The 19,584-nt window shown below is 48.0% G+C and overlaps 1 protein-coding gene and 1 long non-coding RNA gene across 2 annotated transcripts in view; both read right to left on the bottom strand.

Moving 5' to 3' along the window:
• Positions 1–11: 11 nt before the first annotated feature.
• On the bottom strand, positions 12–6,234 carry LOC146521851 (uncharacterized). The gene is made up of 3 exons (XR_014870628.1): positions 6,197–6,234; positions 1,363–1,427; positions 12–1,275 (listed from the first exon to the last, which is right to left on the bottom strand). It is a non-coding gene; the product is annotated as an uncharacterized LOC146521851 (long non-coding RNA).
• Positions 6,235–13,678: 7,444 nt separating this feature from the next.
• The window catches only part of LOC146521847 (uncharacterized), a 69,540-nt gene continuing 63,634 nt past the window's right edge, over positions 13,679–19,584 (bottom strand). The window contains exons 6-8 of the mRNA XM_085154110.1: positions 17,973–18,037; positions 17,069–17,885; positions 13,679–13,693 (exon numbers count right to left, since the gene is read on the bottom strand). Of these exons, the coding sequence (XP_085010236.1) occupies positions 13,679–13,693; positions 17,069–17,885; positions 17,973–18,037 (897 nt within the window). The remainder of the gene's footprint in view (positions 13,694–17,068; positions 17,886–17,972; positions 18,038–19,584) is intronic.

The following is a 19,584-nucleotide window of genomic DNA, read 5'->3' as shown; positions in this document are numbered from 1 at the left end:
GGTTGTGGTTGTTGGAGCTTCAGTCGTGGTTGTTGGTGCGGCTGTTGTGGTTGTTGGAGCTGCAGTCGTGGTTGTTGGTGTGCCTGTTGTCGTTGTTGGTGTGCCTGTTGTCGTTGTTGGAGCTGCACTTGTGGTTGTTGGTGCGGCTGTTGTGGTTGTTGGAGCTGCAGTCGTGGTTGTTGGTGCGCTTGTTGGTGTTGTTGGAGCTGCAGTTGGGGTTGTTGGTGTCGCTGTTGTGGTTGTTGGAGCTGCAGTCGTGGTTGTTGGTGCAGCTGTTGTGGTTGTTGGAGCGGGTGTTGTGGTTGTTGGAGCTTCAGTCATGGTTGTTGGTGCGGCTGTTGTGGTTGTTGGAGCTGCAGTTGTGGTTGTTGGTGTGCCTGTTGTTGTTGTTGGAGCTGCAGTTGGGGTTGTTGGTGTTGCTGTTGTGGTTGTTGGAGCTGAAGTCGTGGTTGTTGGAGCTGCAGTCGTGGTTGTTGGTGCGGCTGTTGTGGATGTTGGTGCGGATGTTGTGGTCGTTGGAGCTGCAGTCGTGGTTGTTGGTGCGGCTGTTGTGGTTGTTGGAGCTGCACTCGTGGTTGTTGGAGCTGCAGTCGTGGATGTTGGTGCGCTTGTTGTTGTTGTTGGAGCTGCAGTTGGGGTTGTTGGAGTCGCTGTTGTGGTTGTTGGAGCTGAAGTTGTGGTTGTTGGTGAGGGTGTTGTGGTTGTGGGAGCTGCAGTCATGGTTGTGGGTGCGCTTGTTGTGGTTGTTGGAGCTGTAGTCGTGGTTGTTGGTGCGGCTGTTGTGGTTGTTGGAGCTGCAGTCGTGGTTGTTGGTGCGGCTGTTGTGGTTGTTGGAGCTTCAGTCGTGGTTGTTGGTGCGGCTGTTGTGGTTGTTGGAGCTGCAGTCGTGGTTGTTGGTGCGCTTGTTGTGGTTGTTGGAGCTGCAGTCGTGGTTGTGGGTGCACTTGTTGTGGTTGTTGGAGCTGCAGTCGTGGTTGTTGGTGCGGCGGTTGTTGATGTTGGAGCTGCAGTCGTGGTTGTTGGATTTGCAGTTGTGGTTGTTGTTGCGGCTGTTGTGGTTGTTGGAGCTGCAGTCGTAGTTGTTGCATCTGTAGTTGTAAGAGTTGGGCTGTAGTTGTAGTAGTTGGATACGTTTCACTGACAGTGATGGAGGTTGTCTCAATGTCAAAACCTGTCACAATTGAGGCTTGACTGATCAAAACATTGCTAATGTCATTGTCATTTGGAACCGATGACCCAAATTGAAGCTCCATGGTGTTGATGACTGATCCCTCACTTTAAATGAAACAAAAATTATATTTTTGAATATTTAGGGCTTTAAGTCAGTGCTCTTAACATCAAATGTCAAAATAATGAAATTACCTGAAGTCGAGAACATCCAAGGAGTGAAACGAAGAAGCAAATGCCGTTTTGTAAGCAGGTTCAATCTGCAGTCACAAAGCGATTTTCTTTAAACAATGTTTATCTGTTTGTATAAGTAACAAATATTGCAGTAAAATATCTAAAAAGGAGACGGATTAAAAGAGCAAATCTAAGAACTTTCCCTCTATAGTGAGTAGTTTTGATGGTTCAGTCCAAAGACAGGACTTGCGATATGAATTTCTTTTCCTCGTGATGCCTCATGGCTTAACCCAGTGGTTCCCAAACTTGTTTTGCTAGCCCCCCTTTGTTTTACAAGAAAAATGTTCGCGCCCCCCCCTCCGCGTGCACAAACACATCCTCCAACCACACACACCCATATTTTCTCCATTGCGGTTTGTTTCACACCTCAAACATTTAGTGAACAATTAAGCAAATACAAGCAATCTGCAATACATTACCGGTAGTAAGAAAATAAACTAGTAACTCTTTTACCCTACGTCCACACCTACAGGGGGATTTTTGCAAACGCAGCTGTTTCATCCACATGCAAACAGCGTTTCGAATCACCGAAAACTGCGATTTTTTAAAACTCCTTCTTTGCGTTTATGTGTGGACGAGGAATACAGAGTTCGTCACGCAACTTCAAAGGTATGTGCCTTTTTCACGTCACGCTGTGTGCCACGTTTTTGTTTACATGAGATGAATTGCAGAATGGCAAACACTCAGATTAACAGTATTTTGTCTCTATCTATATTAGTCATTACAACAAGTGTTTGTGAACTAAAAATCAAGAATGTGGGATACTGTTTGTCCGTGATTTGAAGAGCCCAGCGCGTGCTCCCGACGAAGGGAAAACCAATTCTGCAGGGGAGAGCTACCTTGGCACTTGTGCAGGTGAAACCAAAGGGAAGATATGCTTCACCATATTTTCCAGTCTTTGGTTTAGAATGACGTTGGTTTGGAAATATATTCAGCTGTGCTTTATCTCCTGTTTTGCGTTTGTGTAGGTGCCCCGTGCTAGCAGTGTCCAAGTGTTGTTTTGTTTTTTTCCATTTTCATACCACGCCCCCATCTGCAATGGCTCTGCGCCCCCCCTAGGGGGCGGGCCCCACACTTTTGGGAAGGTCTAGCTTAACCTGTCCTTTAAGATCAGCAGTACAATTTCTTTTTTTTTCTTTGTTAAATGAGCCACTTGAGAAACGAATTTTTTGGAGCCCTATACCAAGAAACTCAATTCAGTTGTGTTTAATGTAAATATTAAGTCTCTTGCTGATGGTGAGAGTCATTGTTACAGTGAGGCAAAGGAAAATCAAATAGGCATATGAAAAACAACAATATTCTATCAAATTTTTTAGTCAAAGATGGCGCGGCCACGTCCAGATGCCTTTTTGACCTCGCTCAGACTATGCACCTTTTTAGTCGTTATTATATTATATTATATTATATTATATTATATTACTTTTTGCTCTGGTTTACATCCCAAAATCCTCTAGTTTTATAATCTACGAGAGCAGATCACTTGTAAACATCGATGACAAGTTTGCACATTTAATCTTGGACACTTTTAAACCCGACCCATCCCGGCCGCCTGAGATACTACGCAGCGCAGTCAACAACAAAGGACGAGCCACTCACCCGAGGCGTAGAACAAATAAGCGCCGGAGAAACGCACTGGCGTTCGAAACAGACTAAGACAGCAGGCGCATCGCGCACCACTGCCCAGCATCCTACTGGCCAACGTACAATCGCTGGAAAACAAGCTCGATGACCTAAGAGCAAGAGTCACCTTCCAACATGACATAAGGTACTGCAACATTCTGTGCTGACGGAGAATTGGCTGACCCCCACCGTGCCGGACCAGACCACAACTCCGTCGGATTCATTCTTTGTGCTCCGTGCAGACAGAACGGCAGAGTCAAACAAAACCAAAGGTGGAAGAGTGTGTTTCATGGTAAACAGAAAGTGGTGTGATGCCTGGAGCATTTCTACTCTTTCCAGCGGCTGCTCGCCACATCTGGAATTCTTGAACATTAAGTGCCGCCCTTTCTATCTGCCCTGTCAGTTCACCTCGGTCACCGCCACGTGGTCTACATCCCACCCCAAGCAGGCATCAGCATGGCTTTGTCCAAACTACATGATGTGCTGAGTTCTGATGTGCTGAGTTCATTTCAAAACAAGGACCCGGGCACAGCCCTCATTGTAGCAGGAGACTTTAATAAAGCGAATCTCGGACAAGTCATGCTGAACTTCTACCAGCATGTCTCGTGTACGACGAGGGGGGATCACCACTGGCGATATGAGTGCCTACAAAGCGGCCTCATACGTTGAGAGATGCCAAACGCCAGTACCGGGTGCGTGTGGAGTCTCGCTTCCACCAGGGCGACACACGGAGTATGTGGCACGGACTACGCACCATTACGAACTACAAAGCCAGGGACACTGCGCCGATCAATGCCGACTCTGCATTCACCAACGAGCTGAACCAGTTCAACGCCCTTAATGAGGTCAGCCAAGTGGCTAATGCTAACTACCCCCTGACAACCGAGGACAGTGACGTCATCACCGAGAGATCGGTGATCAACATCGCGGAGCACGATGTCCAAGCGGCACTGAGAAGACTGAACACAAGGAAAGCGGCGGGGCTAGACAGCATCACTGGCCGTCTGCTGTGCTGACCAGCTAGCACGTGTGTTCACTTCCATCTTCAACGAGTCCCTGGCAAAGTCTGTGTTCCCCCCATGCTTCAAGAGATCCACCATCATCCCTGTGCCAAAGAACTGCAAACCCTCATCCCTGAAGGATTACCGGCAGTAATGAAGTAATAAAGCTGTTCGAGAGGCTGCTGAAGAACATAATCTCCTCCTCCATCCCAGACACCACAGATCCGCACCAGTTTGCCTACTGTCCCAACAGATCCACAGAGGATGCCATCGCCAACATCCTTCACACTACCCTCAGCCACGTGGACAAGAAACAGGGTAACTATGTGAGAATGCTGTTTGTTGATTACAGTTCAGTGTTTAACAAAATAGTGCCCGGCAGGACTGTTCACAAAGCTGAGGGATCTAGGACTCAAAAGCTGTCTGTGTGCATAGGTGTTGGACTTCCTCACTGGCAAAACTCAGGTGGTGAGGGTGGGCAGATGCATCTCTAACAGCATCACCATCAACACAGGAGCACCACAGCAACGTGTCTGTGTGGCCATCCATGGCTCCAACACCATTGTGAAGTTTGCTGACGACACAGTGGAGTTGGGCGCCATCTCCAGCAACGATGAGGCGGCCTACATGTATGAAGTGAAGAATCTGGCATCATGGTGCCAGGATAACCATCTCCAGCTGAACGTTGGTAAGACCAAGGATCTGGTGGTGGATTTCGGAAGGAGTCAGCACAGACTACAAGCCATTACCATCAGTGGAGCTCCAGTGGAAAGGGTGCAGTCTCTGTGTCCACATCTGCTTAGACCTGACATGGTCTACCCACATTCAGGTCCAGACCAAAAAGGCTAGGCAGCGCCTGTATTACCTCCGACAACTGAGGAAGTTCAGGGTCTCGCCAGAGATCATCGGGACTTTCTATGCAGGTGCTGTGGAGAACATCCTCACACAGAACATCACGTCCTGGTTTGGGAACAGCTGTGTTAAGGACCAAAATGCTCTTCAGAGAGTGATCTGTACAGCAGAACGCTGCTGCAGGATTGCTCTCCCTCCACTTCAGGACACCTACACCAGGAGATGCCGGACTAAACAGTGCAGATACTGAAGGACCCGTCCCATCCTGGCAACAAACTGTTCCAACTTCTGAAATCCGGCAGAAGGTTCCACATCATCCAGGCAAGGATAGAGAGACTCAAGAGAAGCTTCTACACCGGCCCAATGTACATTTCAAATTCTTTTTAATTTTAAATATGTTCATATTGTCTCTTCTTATTTAATTCACTTAATTTACAGAACTCACCTGCTTGCTGCATACAATGCTACTACTGCACATTCACCTAATGTATGTATATAATATATAATGTTCTTCCTCGCTCCCCCTCTCCCCCAATTTTGCATAAGTCGAGGAGCGTGTCAGGTTACATTTGACTGCATGTTATACTTGTATAACTATGCATATGACGAATAAAGAATCTTGAACCTTGAACTGAATCTTGAATACTTGATCAGAATTTCCACAAACCATCCATACACTTTTTCCAGCTACAATAGCATGAGAGGCAAGGTATACCCAACAACAACCACATCTGTGTTAGCCACGTGCCAGCTATCACAAAGAGGAAGACTACCATTTATACTGAAATAGACACATGCGAAAGACTGTGAATACATGCTATAAACCATGCATGTGGATTTTTTTTGTGTCGAGGATTCAAAGCCTTTTAAATTATAGTACTTAAAATACTAAACGCAGTTTTGAAGTGTTTCTTCCTCACTCAGGGAGAGAAATGTAGTGTGTTTAATGTTGAATAAATGCAATAAAGTCAGGTTCAATGCATGCGTTTGAGATGCAAAAGACAGTAGACAGTTGAGTGAAAGAGAATCTGTATCTGCGTTTGTTAAACTTCATCACTGAAAATCCTTATTCAAATATCAAGTGCTTTGCCACCAGTAAAAAAGACTCCAGAAATATAAGCTTAAAAAACTTTTTGTATAAAGCTTAGTAAAAAGTGTTTTAAAGTTTTAAAGGGTTGGAAGCAAAGGTTATCTAGTTGACTTGTTTTTGGTTGTTTTAAAAAGTATTTTGTGTTTTAATGGGTATTCCTAAGAAACAACCTTGATTTTGCCTTCCACAAAGTAGGCACGCAGCGTTGCATTAGACAACAGTGAAAAATTACCTGATTCTTGATTGATGTAGCTCGATTTTTAAAAGCTTTCAGACGCCGAATTCAACAGCTCCACTGTAAATTGGCTTCCTGTGGATCGGAAAACAACATATCTAGCTGTGGTGGTTGGTGCGGGCGTTGTGGTTGTTGGTGCAGCTGTTGTGGTTGTTGGAGCTGCAGTTGTGGTTGTTGGAGCGGCTGTTGTGGTTGTTGGAGCTGCAGTTGTGGTTGTTGGTGTGGCTGTTGTGGTTGTTGGAGCTTCAGTTCTGGTTGTTGGTGCGGCTGTTGTGGTTGTTGGAGCTGCAGTCGTGGTTGTTGGTGTGCCTGTTGTCGTTGTTGGAGCTGCACTTGTTGTTGTTGGTGCGGCTGTTGTGGTTGTTGGAGCTGCAGTCGTGGTTGTTGGTGCGCTTGTTGTTGTTGTTGGAGGTGCAGTTGGGGTTGTTGGTGTCGCTGTTGTGGTTGTTGGAGCTGAAGTTGTGGTTGTTGGAACGGCTGTTGTGGTTGTTGGTGCTGAAGTCGTGATTGTTGGTGCGGCTGTTGTGGTGTTGGAGCTGCAGTCGTGGTTGTTGGTGCGGCTGTTGTGGTTGTTGGAGCTGCAGTCGTGGTTGTTGGTGTGCCTGTTGTCGTTGTTGGTGTGCCTGTTGTCGTTGTTGGAGCTGCACTTGTGGTTGTTGGTGCGGCTGTTGTGGTTGTTGGAGCTGCAGTCGTGGTTGTTGGTGCGCTTGTTGGTGTTGTTGGAGCTGCAGTTGGGGTTGTTGGTGTCGCTGTTGTGGTTGTTGGAGCTGCAGTCGTGGTTGTTGGTGCAGCTGTTGTGGTTGTTGGAGCGGGTGTTGTGGTTGTTGGAGCTTCAGTCATGGTTGTTGGTGCGGCTGTTGTGGTTGTTGGAGCTGCAGTTGTGGTTGTTGGTGTGCCTGTTGTTGTTGTTGGAGCTGCAGTTGGGGTTGTTGGTGTTGCTGTTGTGGTTGTTGGAGCTGAAGTCGTGGTTGTTGGAGCTGCAGTCGTGGTTGTTGGTGCGGCTGTTGTGGATGTTGGTGCGGATGTTGTGGTCGTTGGAGCTGCAGTCGTGGTTGTTGGTGCGGCTGTTGTGGTTGTTGGAGCTGCACTCGTGGTTGTTGGAGCTGCAGTCGTGGATGTTGGTGCGCTTGTTGTTGTTGTTGGAGCTGCAGTTGGGGTTGTTGGAGTCGCTGTTGTGGTTGTTGGAGCTGAAGTTGTGGTTGTTGGTGAGGGTGTTGTGGTTGTGGGAGCTGCAGTCATGGTTGTGGGTGCGCTTGTTGTGGTTGTTGGAGCTGTAGTCGTGGTTGTTGGTGCGGCTGTTGTGGTTGTTGGAGCTGCAGTCGTGGTTGTTGGTGCGGCTGTTGTGGTTGTTGGAGCTGCAGTCGTGGTTGTTGGTGCGGCTGTTGTGGTTGTTGGAGCTGCAGTCGTGTTGTTGGTGCGCCTTGTTGTGGTTGTTGGAGCTGCAGTCGTGGTTGTGGGTGCACTTGTTGTGGTTGTTGGAGCTGCAGTCGTGGTTGTTGGTGCGGCGGTTGTTGATGTTGGAGCTGCAGTCGTGGTTGTTGGAGTTGCAGTTGTGGTTGTTGTTGCGGCTGTTGTGGTTGTTGGAGCTGCAGTCGTAGTTGTTGCATCTGTAGTTGTAAGAGTTGGGGCTGTAGTTGTAGTAGTTGGATACGTTTCACTGACAGTGATGGAGGTTGTCTCAATGTCAAAACCTGTCACAATTGAGGCTTGACTGATCAAAACATTGCTAATGTCATTGTCATTTGGAACCGATGACCCAAATTGAAGCTCCATGGTGTTGATGACTGATCCCTCACTTTAAATGAAACAAAAATTATATTTTTGAATATTTAGGGCTTTAAGTCAGTGCTCTTAACATCAAATGTCAAAATAATGAAATTACCTGAAGTCGAGAACATCCAAGGAGTGAAACGAAGAAGCAAATGCCGTTTTGTAAGCAGGTTCAATCTGCAGTCACAAAGCGATTTTCTTTAAACAATGTTTATCCTGTTTGTATAAGTAACAAATATTGCAGTAAAATATCTAAAAAGGAGACGGATTAAAAGAGCAAATCTAAGAACTTTCCCTCTATAGTGAGTAGTTTTGATGGTTCAGTCCAAAGACAGGACTTGCGATATGAATTTCTTTTCCTCGTGATGCCTCATGGCTTAACCCAGTGGTCCCAAACTTGTTTTGCTAGCCCCCCTTTGTTTTACAAGAAAATGTTCGCGCCCCCCCCTCCGCGTGCACAAACACATCCTCCAACCACACACACCCATATTTTCTCCATTGCGGTTTGTTTCACACCTCAAACATTTAGTGAACAATTAAGCAAATACAAGCAATCTGCAATACATTACCGGTAGTAAGAAAATAAACTAGTAACTCTTTTACCCTACGTCCACACCTACAGGGGGATTTTTGCAAACGCAGCTGTTTCATCCACATGCAAACAGCGTTTCGAATCACCGAAAACTGCGATTTTTTAAAACTCCTTCTTTGCGTTTATGTGTGGACGAGGAATACAGAGTTCGTCACGCAACTTCAAAGGTATGTGCCTTTTTCACGTCACGCTGTGTGCCACGTTTTTGTTTACATGAGATGAATTGCAGAATGGCAAACACTCAGATTAACAGTATTTTGTCTCTATCTATATTAGTCATTACAACAAGTGTTTGTGAACTAAAAATCAAGAATGTGGGATACTGTTTGTCCGTGATTTGAAGAGCCCAGCGCGTGCTCCCGACGAAGGGAAAACCAATTCTGCAGGGGAGAGCTACCTTGGCACTTGTGCAGGTGAAACCAAAGGGAAGATATGCTTCACCATATTTTCCAGTCTTTGGTTTAGAATGACGTTGGTTTGGAAATATATCAGCTGTGCTTTATCTCCCTGTTTTGCGTTTGTGTAGGTGCCCCGTGCTAGCAGTGTCCAAGTGTTGTTTTTGTTTTTTTCCATTTTCATACCACGCCCCCATCCTGCAATGGCTCTGCGCCCCCCCTAGGGGGCGGGCCCCACACTTTTGGGAAGGTCTAGCTTAACCTGTCCTTTAAGATCAGCAGTACAATTTCTTTTTTTTCTTTGTTAAATGAGCCACTTGAGAAACGAATTTTTGGAGCCCTATACCAAGAAACTCAATTCAGTTGTGTTTTAATGTAAATATTAAGTCCTCTTGCTGATGGTGAGAGTCATTGTTACAGTGAGGCAAAGGAAAATCAAATAGGCATATGAAAAACAACAATATTCTATCAAATTTTTTAGTCAAAGATGGCGCGGCCACGTCCAGATGCCTTTTTGACCTCGCTCAGACTATGCACCTTTTTTAGTCGTTATTATATTATATTATATTATATTATATTATATTACTTTTTGCTCTGGTTTACATCCCAAAATCCTCTAGTTTTATAATCTACGAGAGCAGATCACTTGTAAACATCGATGACAAGTTTGCACATTTAATCTTGGACACTTTTAAACCCGACCCATCCCGGCCGCCTGAGATACTACGCAGCGCAGTCAACAACAAAGGACGAGCCACTCACCCGAGGCGTAGAACAAATAAGCGCCGGGAGAAACGCACTGGCGTTCGAAACAGACTAAGACAGCAGGCGCATCGCGCACCACTGCCCAGCATCCTACTGGCCAACGTACAATCGCTGGAAAACAAGCTCGATGACCCTAAGAGCAAGAGTCACCTTCCAACATGACATAAGGTACTGCAACATTCTGTGCTGACGGAGAATTGGCTGACCCCCCACCGTGCCGGACCAGACCCACAACTCCGTCGGATTCATTCTTTGTGCTCCGTGCAGACAGAACGGCAGAGTCAAACAAAACCAAAGGTGGAAGAGTGTGTTTCATGGTAAACAGAAAGTGGTGTGATGCCTGGAGCATTTCTACTCTTTCCAGCGGCTGCTCGCCACATCTGGAATTCTTGAACATTAAGTGCCGCCCTTTCTATCTGCCCTGTCAGTTCACCTCGGTCACCGCCACGTTGGTCTACATCCCACCCCAAGCAGGCATCAGCATGGCTTTGTCCAAACTACATGATGTGCTGAGTTCTGATGTGCTGAGTTCATTTCAAAACAAGGACCCGGCACAGCCCTCATTGTAGCAGGAGACTTTAATAAAGCGAATCTCGGACAAGTCATGCTGAACTTCTACCAGCATGTCTCGTGTACGACGAGGGGGGATCACCACTGGCGATATGAGTGCCTACAAAGCGGCCTCATACGTTGAGAGATGCCAAACGCCAGTACCGGGTGCGTGTGGAGTCTCGCTTCCACCAGGGCGACACACGGAGTATGTGGCACGGACTACGCACCATTACGAACTACAAAGCCAGGGACACTGCGCCGATCAATGCCGACTCTGCATTCACCAACGAGCTGAACCAGTTCAACGCCCTTAATGAGGTCAGCCAAGTGGCTAATGCTAACTACCCCCTGGACAACCGAGGACAGTGACGTCATCACCGAGAGATCGGTGATCAACATCGCGGAGCACGATGTCCAAGCGGGCACTGAGAAGACTGAACACAAGGAAAGCGGCGGGGCTAGACAGCATCACTGGCCGTCTGCTGTGCTGACCAGCTAGCACGTGTGTTCACTTCCATCTTCAACGAGTCCCTGGCAAAGTCTGTGTTCCCCCCATGCTTCAAGAGATCCACCATCACTCCTGTGCCAAAGAACTGCAAACCCTCATCCCTGAAGGATTACCGGCCAGTAATGAAGTAATAAAGCTGTTCGAGAGGCTGCTGAAGAACATAATCTCCTCCTCCATCCCAGACACCACAGATCCGCACCAGTTTGCCTACTGTCCCAACAGATCCACAGAGGATGCCATCGCCAACATCCTTCACACTACCCTCAGCCACGTGGACAAGAAACAGGGTAACTATGTGAGAATGCTGTTTGTTGATTACAGTTCAGTGTTTAACAAAATAGTGCCCGGCAGACTGTTCACAAAGCTGAGGGATCTAGGACTCAAAAGCTGTCGTGTGCATAGGTGTTGGACTTCCTCACTGGCAAAACTCAGGTGGTGAGGGTGGGCAGATGCATCTCTAACAGCATCACCATCAACACAGGAGCACCACAGCAACGTGTCTGTGTGGCCATCCATGGCTCCAACACCATTGTGAAGTTTGCTGACGACACAGTGGAGTTGGGCGCCATCTCCAGCAACGATGAGGCGGCCTACATGTATGAAGTGAAGAATCTGGCATCATGGTGCCAGGATAACCATCTCCAGCTGAACGTTGGTAAGACCAAGGATCTGGTGGTGGATTTCGGAAGGAGTCAGCACAGACTACAAGCCATTACCATCAGTGGAGCTCAGTGGAAAGGGTTGCAGTCTCTGTGTCCACATCTGCTTAGACCTGACATGGTCTACCCACATTCAGGTCCAGACCAAAAAGGCTAGGCAGCGCCTGTATTACCTCCGACAACTGAGGAAGTCAGGGTCTCGCCAGAGATCATCGGGACTTTCTATGCAGGTGCTGTGGAGAACATCCTCACACAGAACATCACGTCCTGGTTTGGGAACAGCTGTGTTAAGGACCAAAATGCTCTTCAGAGAGTGATCTGTACAGCAGAACGCTGCTGCAGGATGCTCTCCCTCCACTCAGGACACCTACACCAGGAGATGCCGGACTAAACAGTGCAGATACTGAAGGACCCGTCCCATCCTGGCAACAAACTGTTCCAACTTCTGAAATCCGGCAGAAGGTTCCACATCATCCAGGCCAAGGATAGAGAGACTCAAGAGAAGCTTCTACACCGGGCCCAATGTACATTTCAAATTCTTTTTTAATTTTAAATATGTTCATATTGTCTCTTATTATTTAATTCACTTAATTTACAGAACTCACTGCTTGCTGCATACATGCTACTACTGCACATTCACCTAAGTATGTATATAATATATAATGTTCTTCCTCGCTCCCCCTCTCCCCCAATTTTGCATAAGTCGAAGGAGCGTGTCAGGTTACATTTGACTGCATGTTATACTTGTATAACTATGCATTATGACGAATAAAGAATCTTGAACCTTGAACTGAATCTTGAATACTTGATCAGAATTTCCACAAACCATCCATACACTTTTTCCAGCTACAATAGCATGAGAGGCAAGGTATACCCAACAACAACCACATCTGTGTTAGCCACGTGCCAGCTATCACAAAGAGGAAGACTACCATTTATACTGAAATAGACACATGCGAAAGACTGTGAATACATGCATAAACCATGCATGTGGATTTTTTTTGTGTCGGAGGATTCAAAGCCTTTTAAATTATAGTACTTAAAATACTAAATGCAGTTTTGAAGTGTTTCTTCCTCACTCAGGGAGAGAAATGTAGTGTGTTTAATGTTGAATAAATGCAATAAAGTCAGGTTCAATGCATGCGTTTGAGATGCAAAAGACAGTAGACAGTTGAGTGAAAGAGAATCTGTATCTGCGTTTGTTAAACTTCATCACTGAAAATCCTTATTCAAATATCAAGTGCTTTGCCACCAGTAAAAAAAGACTCCAGAAATATAAGCTTAAAAAAACTTTTGTATAAAGCTTAGTAAAAAGTGTTTTAAAGTTTTAAAGGGTTGGAAGCAAAGGTTATCTAGTTGACTGTTTTTGGTTGTTTTAAAAAGTATTTTGTGTTTTAATGGGTATTCCTAAGAAACAACCTTGATTTTGCCTTCCACAAAGTAGGCACGCAGCGTTGCATTAGACAACAGTGAAAAATTACCTGATTCTTGATTGATGTAGCTCGATTTTTAAAAGCTTCAGACGCCGAATTCAACAGGTCCACTGTAAATTGGCTTCCTTATGGATCGGAAAACAACATATCTAGCTGTGGTGGTTGGTGCGGATGTTGTGGTTGTTGGTGCAGCTGTTGTTGTTGTTGGAGCTGCAGTTGTGGTTGTTGGAGCGGCTGTTGTGGTTGTTGGTGCGGCTGTTGTGGTTGTTGGAGCTGCAGTTGTGGTTGTTGGTGCGGCTGTTGTGGTTGTTGGAGCTGCAGTCGTGGTTGTTGGTGCGCTTGTTGTTGTTGTTGGAGGTGCAGTTGGGGTTGTTGGTGTCGCTGTTGTGGTTGTTGGAGCTGCAGTTGTGGTTGTTGGTGCGCTTGTTGTTGTTGTTGGAGGTGCAGTTGGGGTTGTTGGTGTCGCTTGTTGTGTTTGTTGGAGACTGAAGTTGTGGTTGTTGGAGCGGCTGTTGTGGTTGTTGGAGCTGAAAGTCTGGTTGTTGGTGGCAGCTGTTGTGGTTGTTGGAGCTTCAGTCGTGGTTGTTGGTGTGCCTGTTGTCGTTGTTGGAGCTGTACTTGTGGTTGTTGGTGCGGCTGTTGTGGTTGTTGGAGCTGCAGTCGTGGTTGTTGGTGCGGCTGTTGTGGTTGTTGGAGCTGCAGTCGTGGTGTTGGTGCGCTTGTTGTGGTTGTTGGAGCTGCAGTTGTGGTTGTTGGTGCGGCTGTTTGTGTTGTTGGAGCTGCAGTTGTGTTGTTCATGCGGCTGTCATCGTTGTTGGAGCTGCAGTCGTGGTTGTTGGTGCGCTTGTCGTGGTTGTTGGAGCTGCAGTCGTGGTTGTTGGTGCGGCTGTTGTGGTTGTTGGAGCTGCAGTCGTGGTTGTTGGTGCGGCAGTTGTGGTTGTTGGAGCTGCAGTCGTGGTTGTTTTTTGTGGTTGTTGGAGCTGCAGTTGTGGTGTTGGTGCGACTGTTGTGGTGGTTGGAGCTGCAGTCGTGGTTGTTGTGCTCCGTTGTGGTTGTTGGTGCGGCTGTTGTGGTTGTTGGAGCTGCAGTCGTGGTTGTTGGTGCGGCTGTTGTGGTTGTTGGAGCTGCAGTCGTGGTTGTTGGTGCGGCTGTTTTGGTTGTTGGAGCAGGTGTAGTGGTAGTTGGTGCGGCTGTTGTGGTTGTTGGAGCTGCAGTCGTGGTTGTTGGTGCGGCTGTTGTGGTTGTTGGAGCTGCAGTCGTGGTTGTTGGCTGCCATCGTGGTTGTTGGTGCGGCTGTTGGGTTGTTGGAGCTGCAGTCGTGGTTGTTGGAAATGCAGTCGTGGTTGTTGGTGCGGCTCTTGTGGTTGTTGGAGCTGCAGTCGTGGTTGTTGGTGCGCTTGTTGTGGTTGTTGGAGCTGCAGTCGTGGTTGTTGGTGCGGCTGTTGTGTTGTTGGAGCTGCAGTTGTGGTTGTTGGTGCGGTTGTTGTGGTTGTTGGAGCTGCAGTCGTGGTTGTTGGTGCGGTTGTCGTGGTTGTTGGAGCTGCAGTCGTGGTTGTTGGTGCGGCTGTTGTGGTTGTTGGAGCTGCAGGTCGTGGTTGTTGGAGCTGCAGTCGTGGTTGTTGGTGCGGCTGTTTGTGTTGGAGCTGCAGTCGGGTTGTTGTGCGGTGTTGGTTGTTGAGTTGCAGTCGTGGTTGTTGGAGCTGCAGTCGTGGTTGTTGGTGCTGCCGTTGTGGTTGTTGGTGCGGCTGTCGTGGTGGTTGGAGCTGCAGTCGTGGTGTTTGTTGCGGCTGTTGTGGTGGTTGGAGCTGCAGTTGTGGGTTGTGGTGCGGCTGTTGTGGTTGTTGGAGCTGCAGTCGTGGTTGTTGGAGCTGCAGTCGTGGTTGTTGGTGCGGCTGTTGTGGTTGTTGGAGCTGCAGTCGTGGTTGTTGGTGCGGCTGTTGTGGTTGTTGGAGCTGCAGTCGTGGTTGTTGGAGCTGCAGTCGTGGTGTTGGTGCTGCCGTTGTGGTTGTTGGTGCGGCTGTCGTGGTGGTTGGAGCTGCAGTCGTGGTTGTTGGAGCTGCAGTTGTGGTTGTTGGTGCGGCTGTTGTGGTTGTTGGAGCTGCAGTCGTGGTTGTTGGAGCTGCAGTCGTGGTTGTTGGCGCGGCTGTTGTGGTTGTTGGAGCTGCAGTCGTGGTTGTTGGAACTGCAGTCGTGGTTGTTGGAGCTGCAGTCGTGGTTGTTGGTGCGGCTGTTGTGGTTGTTGGAGCTGCAGTCGTGGTTGTTGGTGCTGCAGTCGTGGTTGTTGGTGCGGCTGTTGTGGTTGTTGGAGCTGCAGTCGTGGTTGTTGGAGCTGCAGTCGTGGTTGTTGGAGCTGCAGTCGTGGTTGTTGGTGCGGCTGTTGTGGTTGTTGGAGCTGCAGTCGTGGTTGTTGGTGCGGCTGTTGTGTGTTGTTGGAGTTGCAGTCGTGGTTGGTTGGGAGCTGCAGTCGTGGTTGTTGGTGCTGCCGTTGTGGTTGTTGGTGCGGCTGTTGTGGTTGTTGGAGCTGCAGTCGTGGTAGTTGGTGCGGCCGTTGTGGTTGTTGGAGCTGCAGTCGTGGTTGTTGGAACTGCAGTCGTGGTTGTTGGTGCTGCCGTTGTGGTTGTTGGTGCGGCTGTTGTGGTTGTTGGAGCTGCAGTCGTGGTAGTTGGGTGCGGCTGTTGTGGTTGGTTGGAGCTGCAGTCCGTGGTTGTTGGTGCGGCTGTTGTGGTTGTTGGAGCTGCAGTCGTGGTTGTTGGAGCTGCAGTCGTGGTTGTTGGTGCTGCCGTCGTGGTTGTTGGTGCGGCTGTTGTGGTTGTTGGAGCTGCAGTCGTGGTTGTTGGAACTGCAGTCGTGGTTGTTGGTGCGGCTGTTGTGGTTGTTGGAGCTGCAGTCGTGGTTGTTGGTGCGCTTGTTGTGGTTGTTGGAGCTGCAGTCGTGGTTGTTGGTGCGGCTGTCGTGGTTGTTGGAGCTGCAGTCGTGGTTGTTGGTGCGGTTGTTGTGGTTGTTGGAGCTGCAGTCGTGGTTGTTGGTGCGGTTGTTGTGGTTGTTGGAGCTGCAAGTCGTGGTTGTTGGTGCGCTTGTCGTGGTTGTTGGAGCTGCAGTCGTGGTTGTTGGAGCTGCAGTTGTGGTTGTTGGTGCGGCTGTTGTGGTTGTTGGAGCTGCAGTCGTGGTTGTTGGAGCTTGCAGTCGTGGTTGTTGGTGCGGCTGTTGTGGTTGTTGGAGCTGCAGTCGTGGTTGATGGAACTGCAGTCGTGGTTGTTGGAGCTGCAGTCGTGGTTGTTGGTGTGGCTGTTGTGGTTGTTGGAGCTGCAGTCGTGGTTGTTGGTGCTGCAGCCGTGGTTGTTTGGTGCGGCTGTTGTGGTTGTTGGAGCTGCAGTCGTGGTTGTTGGAACTGCAGTCGTGGTTGTTGGAGCTGCAGTCGTGGTTGTTGGTGCGGCTGTTGTGGTTGTTGGAGCTGCAGTCGTGGTTGTTGGTGCGGCTGTTGTGGTTGTTGGAGTTGCAGTCGTGGTTGTTGGAGCTGCAGTCGTGGTTGTTGGTGCTGCCGTTGTGGTTGTTGGTGCGGCTGTTGTGGTTGTTGTAGCTGCAGTCGTGGTAGTTGGTGCGGCCGTTGTGGTTGTTGGAGCTGCAGTCGTGGTTGTTGGAACTGCAGTCGTGGTTGTTGGTGCTGCCGTTGTGGTTGTTGGTGCGGCTGTTGTGGTTGTTGGAGCTGCAGTCGTGGTTGTTGGAGCTGCAGTCGTGGTTGTTGGTGCGGCTGTTGTGGTTGTTGGAGCTGCAGTCGTGGTTGTTGGAGCTGCAGTCGTGGTGTTGGTGCTGCCGTCGTGGTTGTTGGTGCGGCTGTTGTGGTTGTTGGAGCTGCAGTCGTGGTTGTTGGAACTGCAGTCGTGGTTGTTGGTGCGGGCTGTTGTGGTTGTTGGAGCTGCAGTCGTGGTTGTTGGTGTCGGCTGTTCGTGGTTGTTGGAGCCTGCAGTTCGTGGTTGTTGGTGCGGCTTGTCGTGGTTGTTGGAGCTGCAGTCGTGGTTGTTGGTGCGGCTGTTGTGGTTGTTGGAGCTGCCAGTCGTTGTTGTTGGTGCGGCTGTTGTGGTTGTAGGAGCTGCAGTCGTGGTTGTTGGTGTGGCTTGTTGTGGTTGTTGGAGCTGCAGTTGTGGTTGTTGGTGCGCTGTTGTGGTGGTTGGAGCTGAAGTTGTGGTTGTTGGTGAACGGCTGTTGTGGTTGTTGGAGCTGCAGTCGTGGTTGTTGGAGCTGCAGTCGTGGTTGTTGGTGCGGCTGTTGTGGTTGTTGGAGCTGCAGTCGTGGTTGTTGGAGCTGCAGTCGTGGTTGTTGGGGCGGCTGTTGTGGTTGTTGGAGCTGCAGTCGTGGTTGTTGGAACTGCAGTCGTGGTTGTTGGAGCTGCAGTCGTGGTTGTTGGTGCGGCTGTTGTGGTGGTTGGTGCGGCTGTTGTGGTTGTTGGAGCTGCAGTCGTGGTTGTTGGTGCGGCTGTTGTGGTTGTTGGAGCTACAGTCGTGGTTGTTGGTGCGGCTGTAGTGGTTGTTGGAGCTGCAGTCGTGGTTGTTGGTGCGGCTGTTGTGGTTGTTGGAGCTGCAGTCGTGGTTGTTGGTGCGGCTGTTGTGGTTGTTGGAGCTGCAGTCGTGGTTGTTGGTGCGCTTGTTGTGGTTGTTGGAGCTGCAGTCGTGGTTGTGGGTGCACTTGTTGTGGTTGTTGGAGCTGCAGTCGTGGTTGTTGGTGCGGCGGTTGTTGATGTTGGAGCTGCAGTCGTGGTTGTTGGATTTGCAGTTGTGGTTGTTGTTGCGGCTGTTGTGGTTGTTGGAGCTGCAGTCGTAGTTGTTGCATCTGTAGTTGTAAGAGTTGGGGCTGTAGTTGTAGTAGTTGGATACGTTTCACTGACAGTGATGGAGGTTGTCTCAATGTCAAAACCTGTCACAATTGAGGCTTGACTGATCAAAACATTGCTAATGTCATTGTCATTTGGAACCGATGACCCAAATTGAAGCTCCATGGTGTTGATGACTGATCCCTCACTTTAAATGAAACAAAAATTATATTTTTGAATATTTAGGGCTTTAAGTCAGTGCTCTTAACATCAAATGTCAAAATAATGAAATTACCTGAAGTCGAGAACATCCAAGGAGTGAAACGAAGAAGCAAATGCCGTTTTGTAAGCAGGTTCAATCTGCAGTCACAAAGCGATTTTCTTTAAACAATGTTTATCTGTTTGTATAAGTAACAAATATTGCAGTAAAATATCTAAAAAGGAGACGGATTAAAAGAGCAAATCTAAGAACTTTCCCTCTATAGTGAGTAGTTTTGATGGTTCAGTCCAAAGACAGGACTTGCGATATGAATTTCTTTTCCTCGTGATGCCTCATGGCTTAACCCAGTGGTTCCCAAACTTGTTTTGCTAGCCCCCCTTTGTTTTACAAGAAAAATGTTCGCGCCCCCCCCTCCGCGTGCACAAACACATCCTCCAACCACACACACCCATATTTTCTCCATTGCGGTTTGTTTCACACCTCAAACATTTAGTGAACAATTAAGCAAATACAAGCAATCTGCAATACATTACCGGTAGTAAGAAAATAAACTAGTAACTCTTTTACCCTACGTCCACACCTACAGGGGGATTTTTGCAAACGCAGCTGTTTCATCCACATGCAAACAGCGTTTCGAATCACCGAAAACTGCGATTTTTTAAAACTCCTTCTTTGCGTTTATGTGTGGACTGAGGAATACAGAGTTCGTCACGCAACTTCAAAGGTATGTGCCTTTTTCACGTCACGCTGTGTGCCACGTTTTTGTTTACATGAGATGAATTGCAGAATGGCAAACACTCAGATTAACAGTATTTTGTCTCTATCTATATTAGTCATTACAACAAGTGTTTGTGAACTAAAAATCAAGAATGTGGGATACTGTTTGTCCGTGATTTGAAGAGCCCAGCGCGTGCTCCCGACGAAGGGAAAACCAATTCTGCAGGGGAGAGCTACCTTGGCACTTGTGCAGGTGAAACCAAAGGGAAGATATGCTTCACCATATTTTCCAGTCTTTGGTTTAGAATGACGTTGGTTTGGAAATATATTCAGCTGTGCTTTATCTCCTGTTTTGCGTTTGTGTAGGTGCCCCGTGCTAGCAGTGTCCAAGTGTTGTTTTTGTTTTTTCCATTTTCATACCACGCCCCCATCTGCAATGGCTCTGCGCCCCCCCTAGGGGGCGGGCCCCACACTTTTGGGAAGGTCTAGCTTAACCTGTCCTTTAAGATCAGCAGTACAATTTCTTTTTTTTTCTTGTTAAATGAGCCACTTGAGAAACGAATTTTTTGGAGCCCTATACCAAGAAACTCAATTCAGTTGTGTTTAATGTAAATATTAAGTCTCTTGCTGATGGTGAGAGTCATTGTTACAGTGAGGCAAAGGAAAATCAAATAGGCATATGAAAAACAACAATATTCTATCAAATTTTTTAGTCAAAGATGGCGCGGCCACGTCCAGATGCCTTTTTGACCTCGCTCAGACTATGCACCTTTTTAGTCGTTATTATATTATATTATATTATATTATATTATATTACTTTTTGCTCTGGTTTACATCCCAAAATCCTCTAGTTTTATAATCTACGAGAGCAGATCACTTGTAAACATCGATGACAAGTTTGCACATTTAATCTTGGACACTTTTAAACCCGACCCATCCCGGCCGCCTGAGATACTACGCAGCGCAGTCA

The sequence above is a fragment of the Neolamprologus multifasciatus genome, chromosome 3 (genome assembly GCF_963576455.1).
Source record: "Neolamprologus multifasciatus chromosome 3, fNeoMul1.2, whole genome shotgun sequence".
NCBI classification, from domain to species: Eukaryota; Metazoa; Chordata; class Actinopteri; order Cichliformes; family Cichlidae; genus Neolamprologus; species Neolamprologus multifasciatus.
The sequence above is the reverse complement of the archived record's forward strand: the minus strand, read 5'-3'. Positions and strand labels throughout refer to the sequence as shown.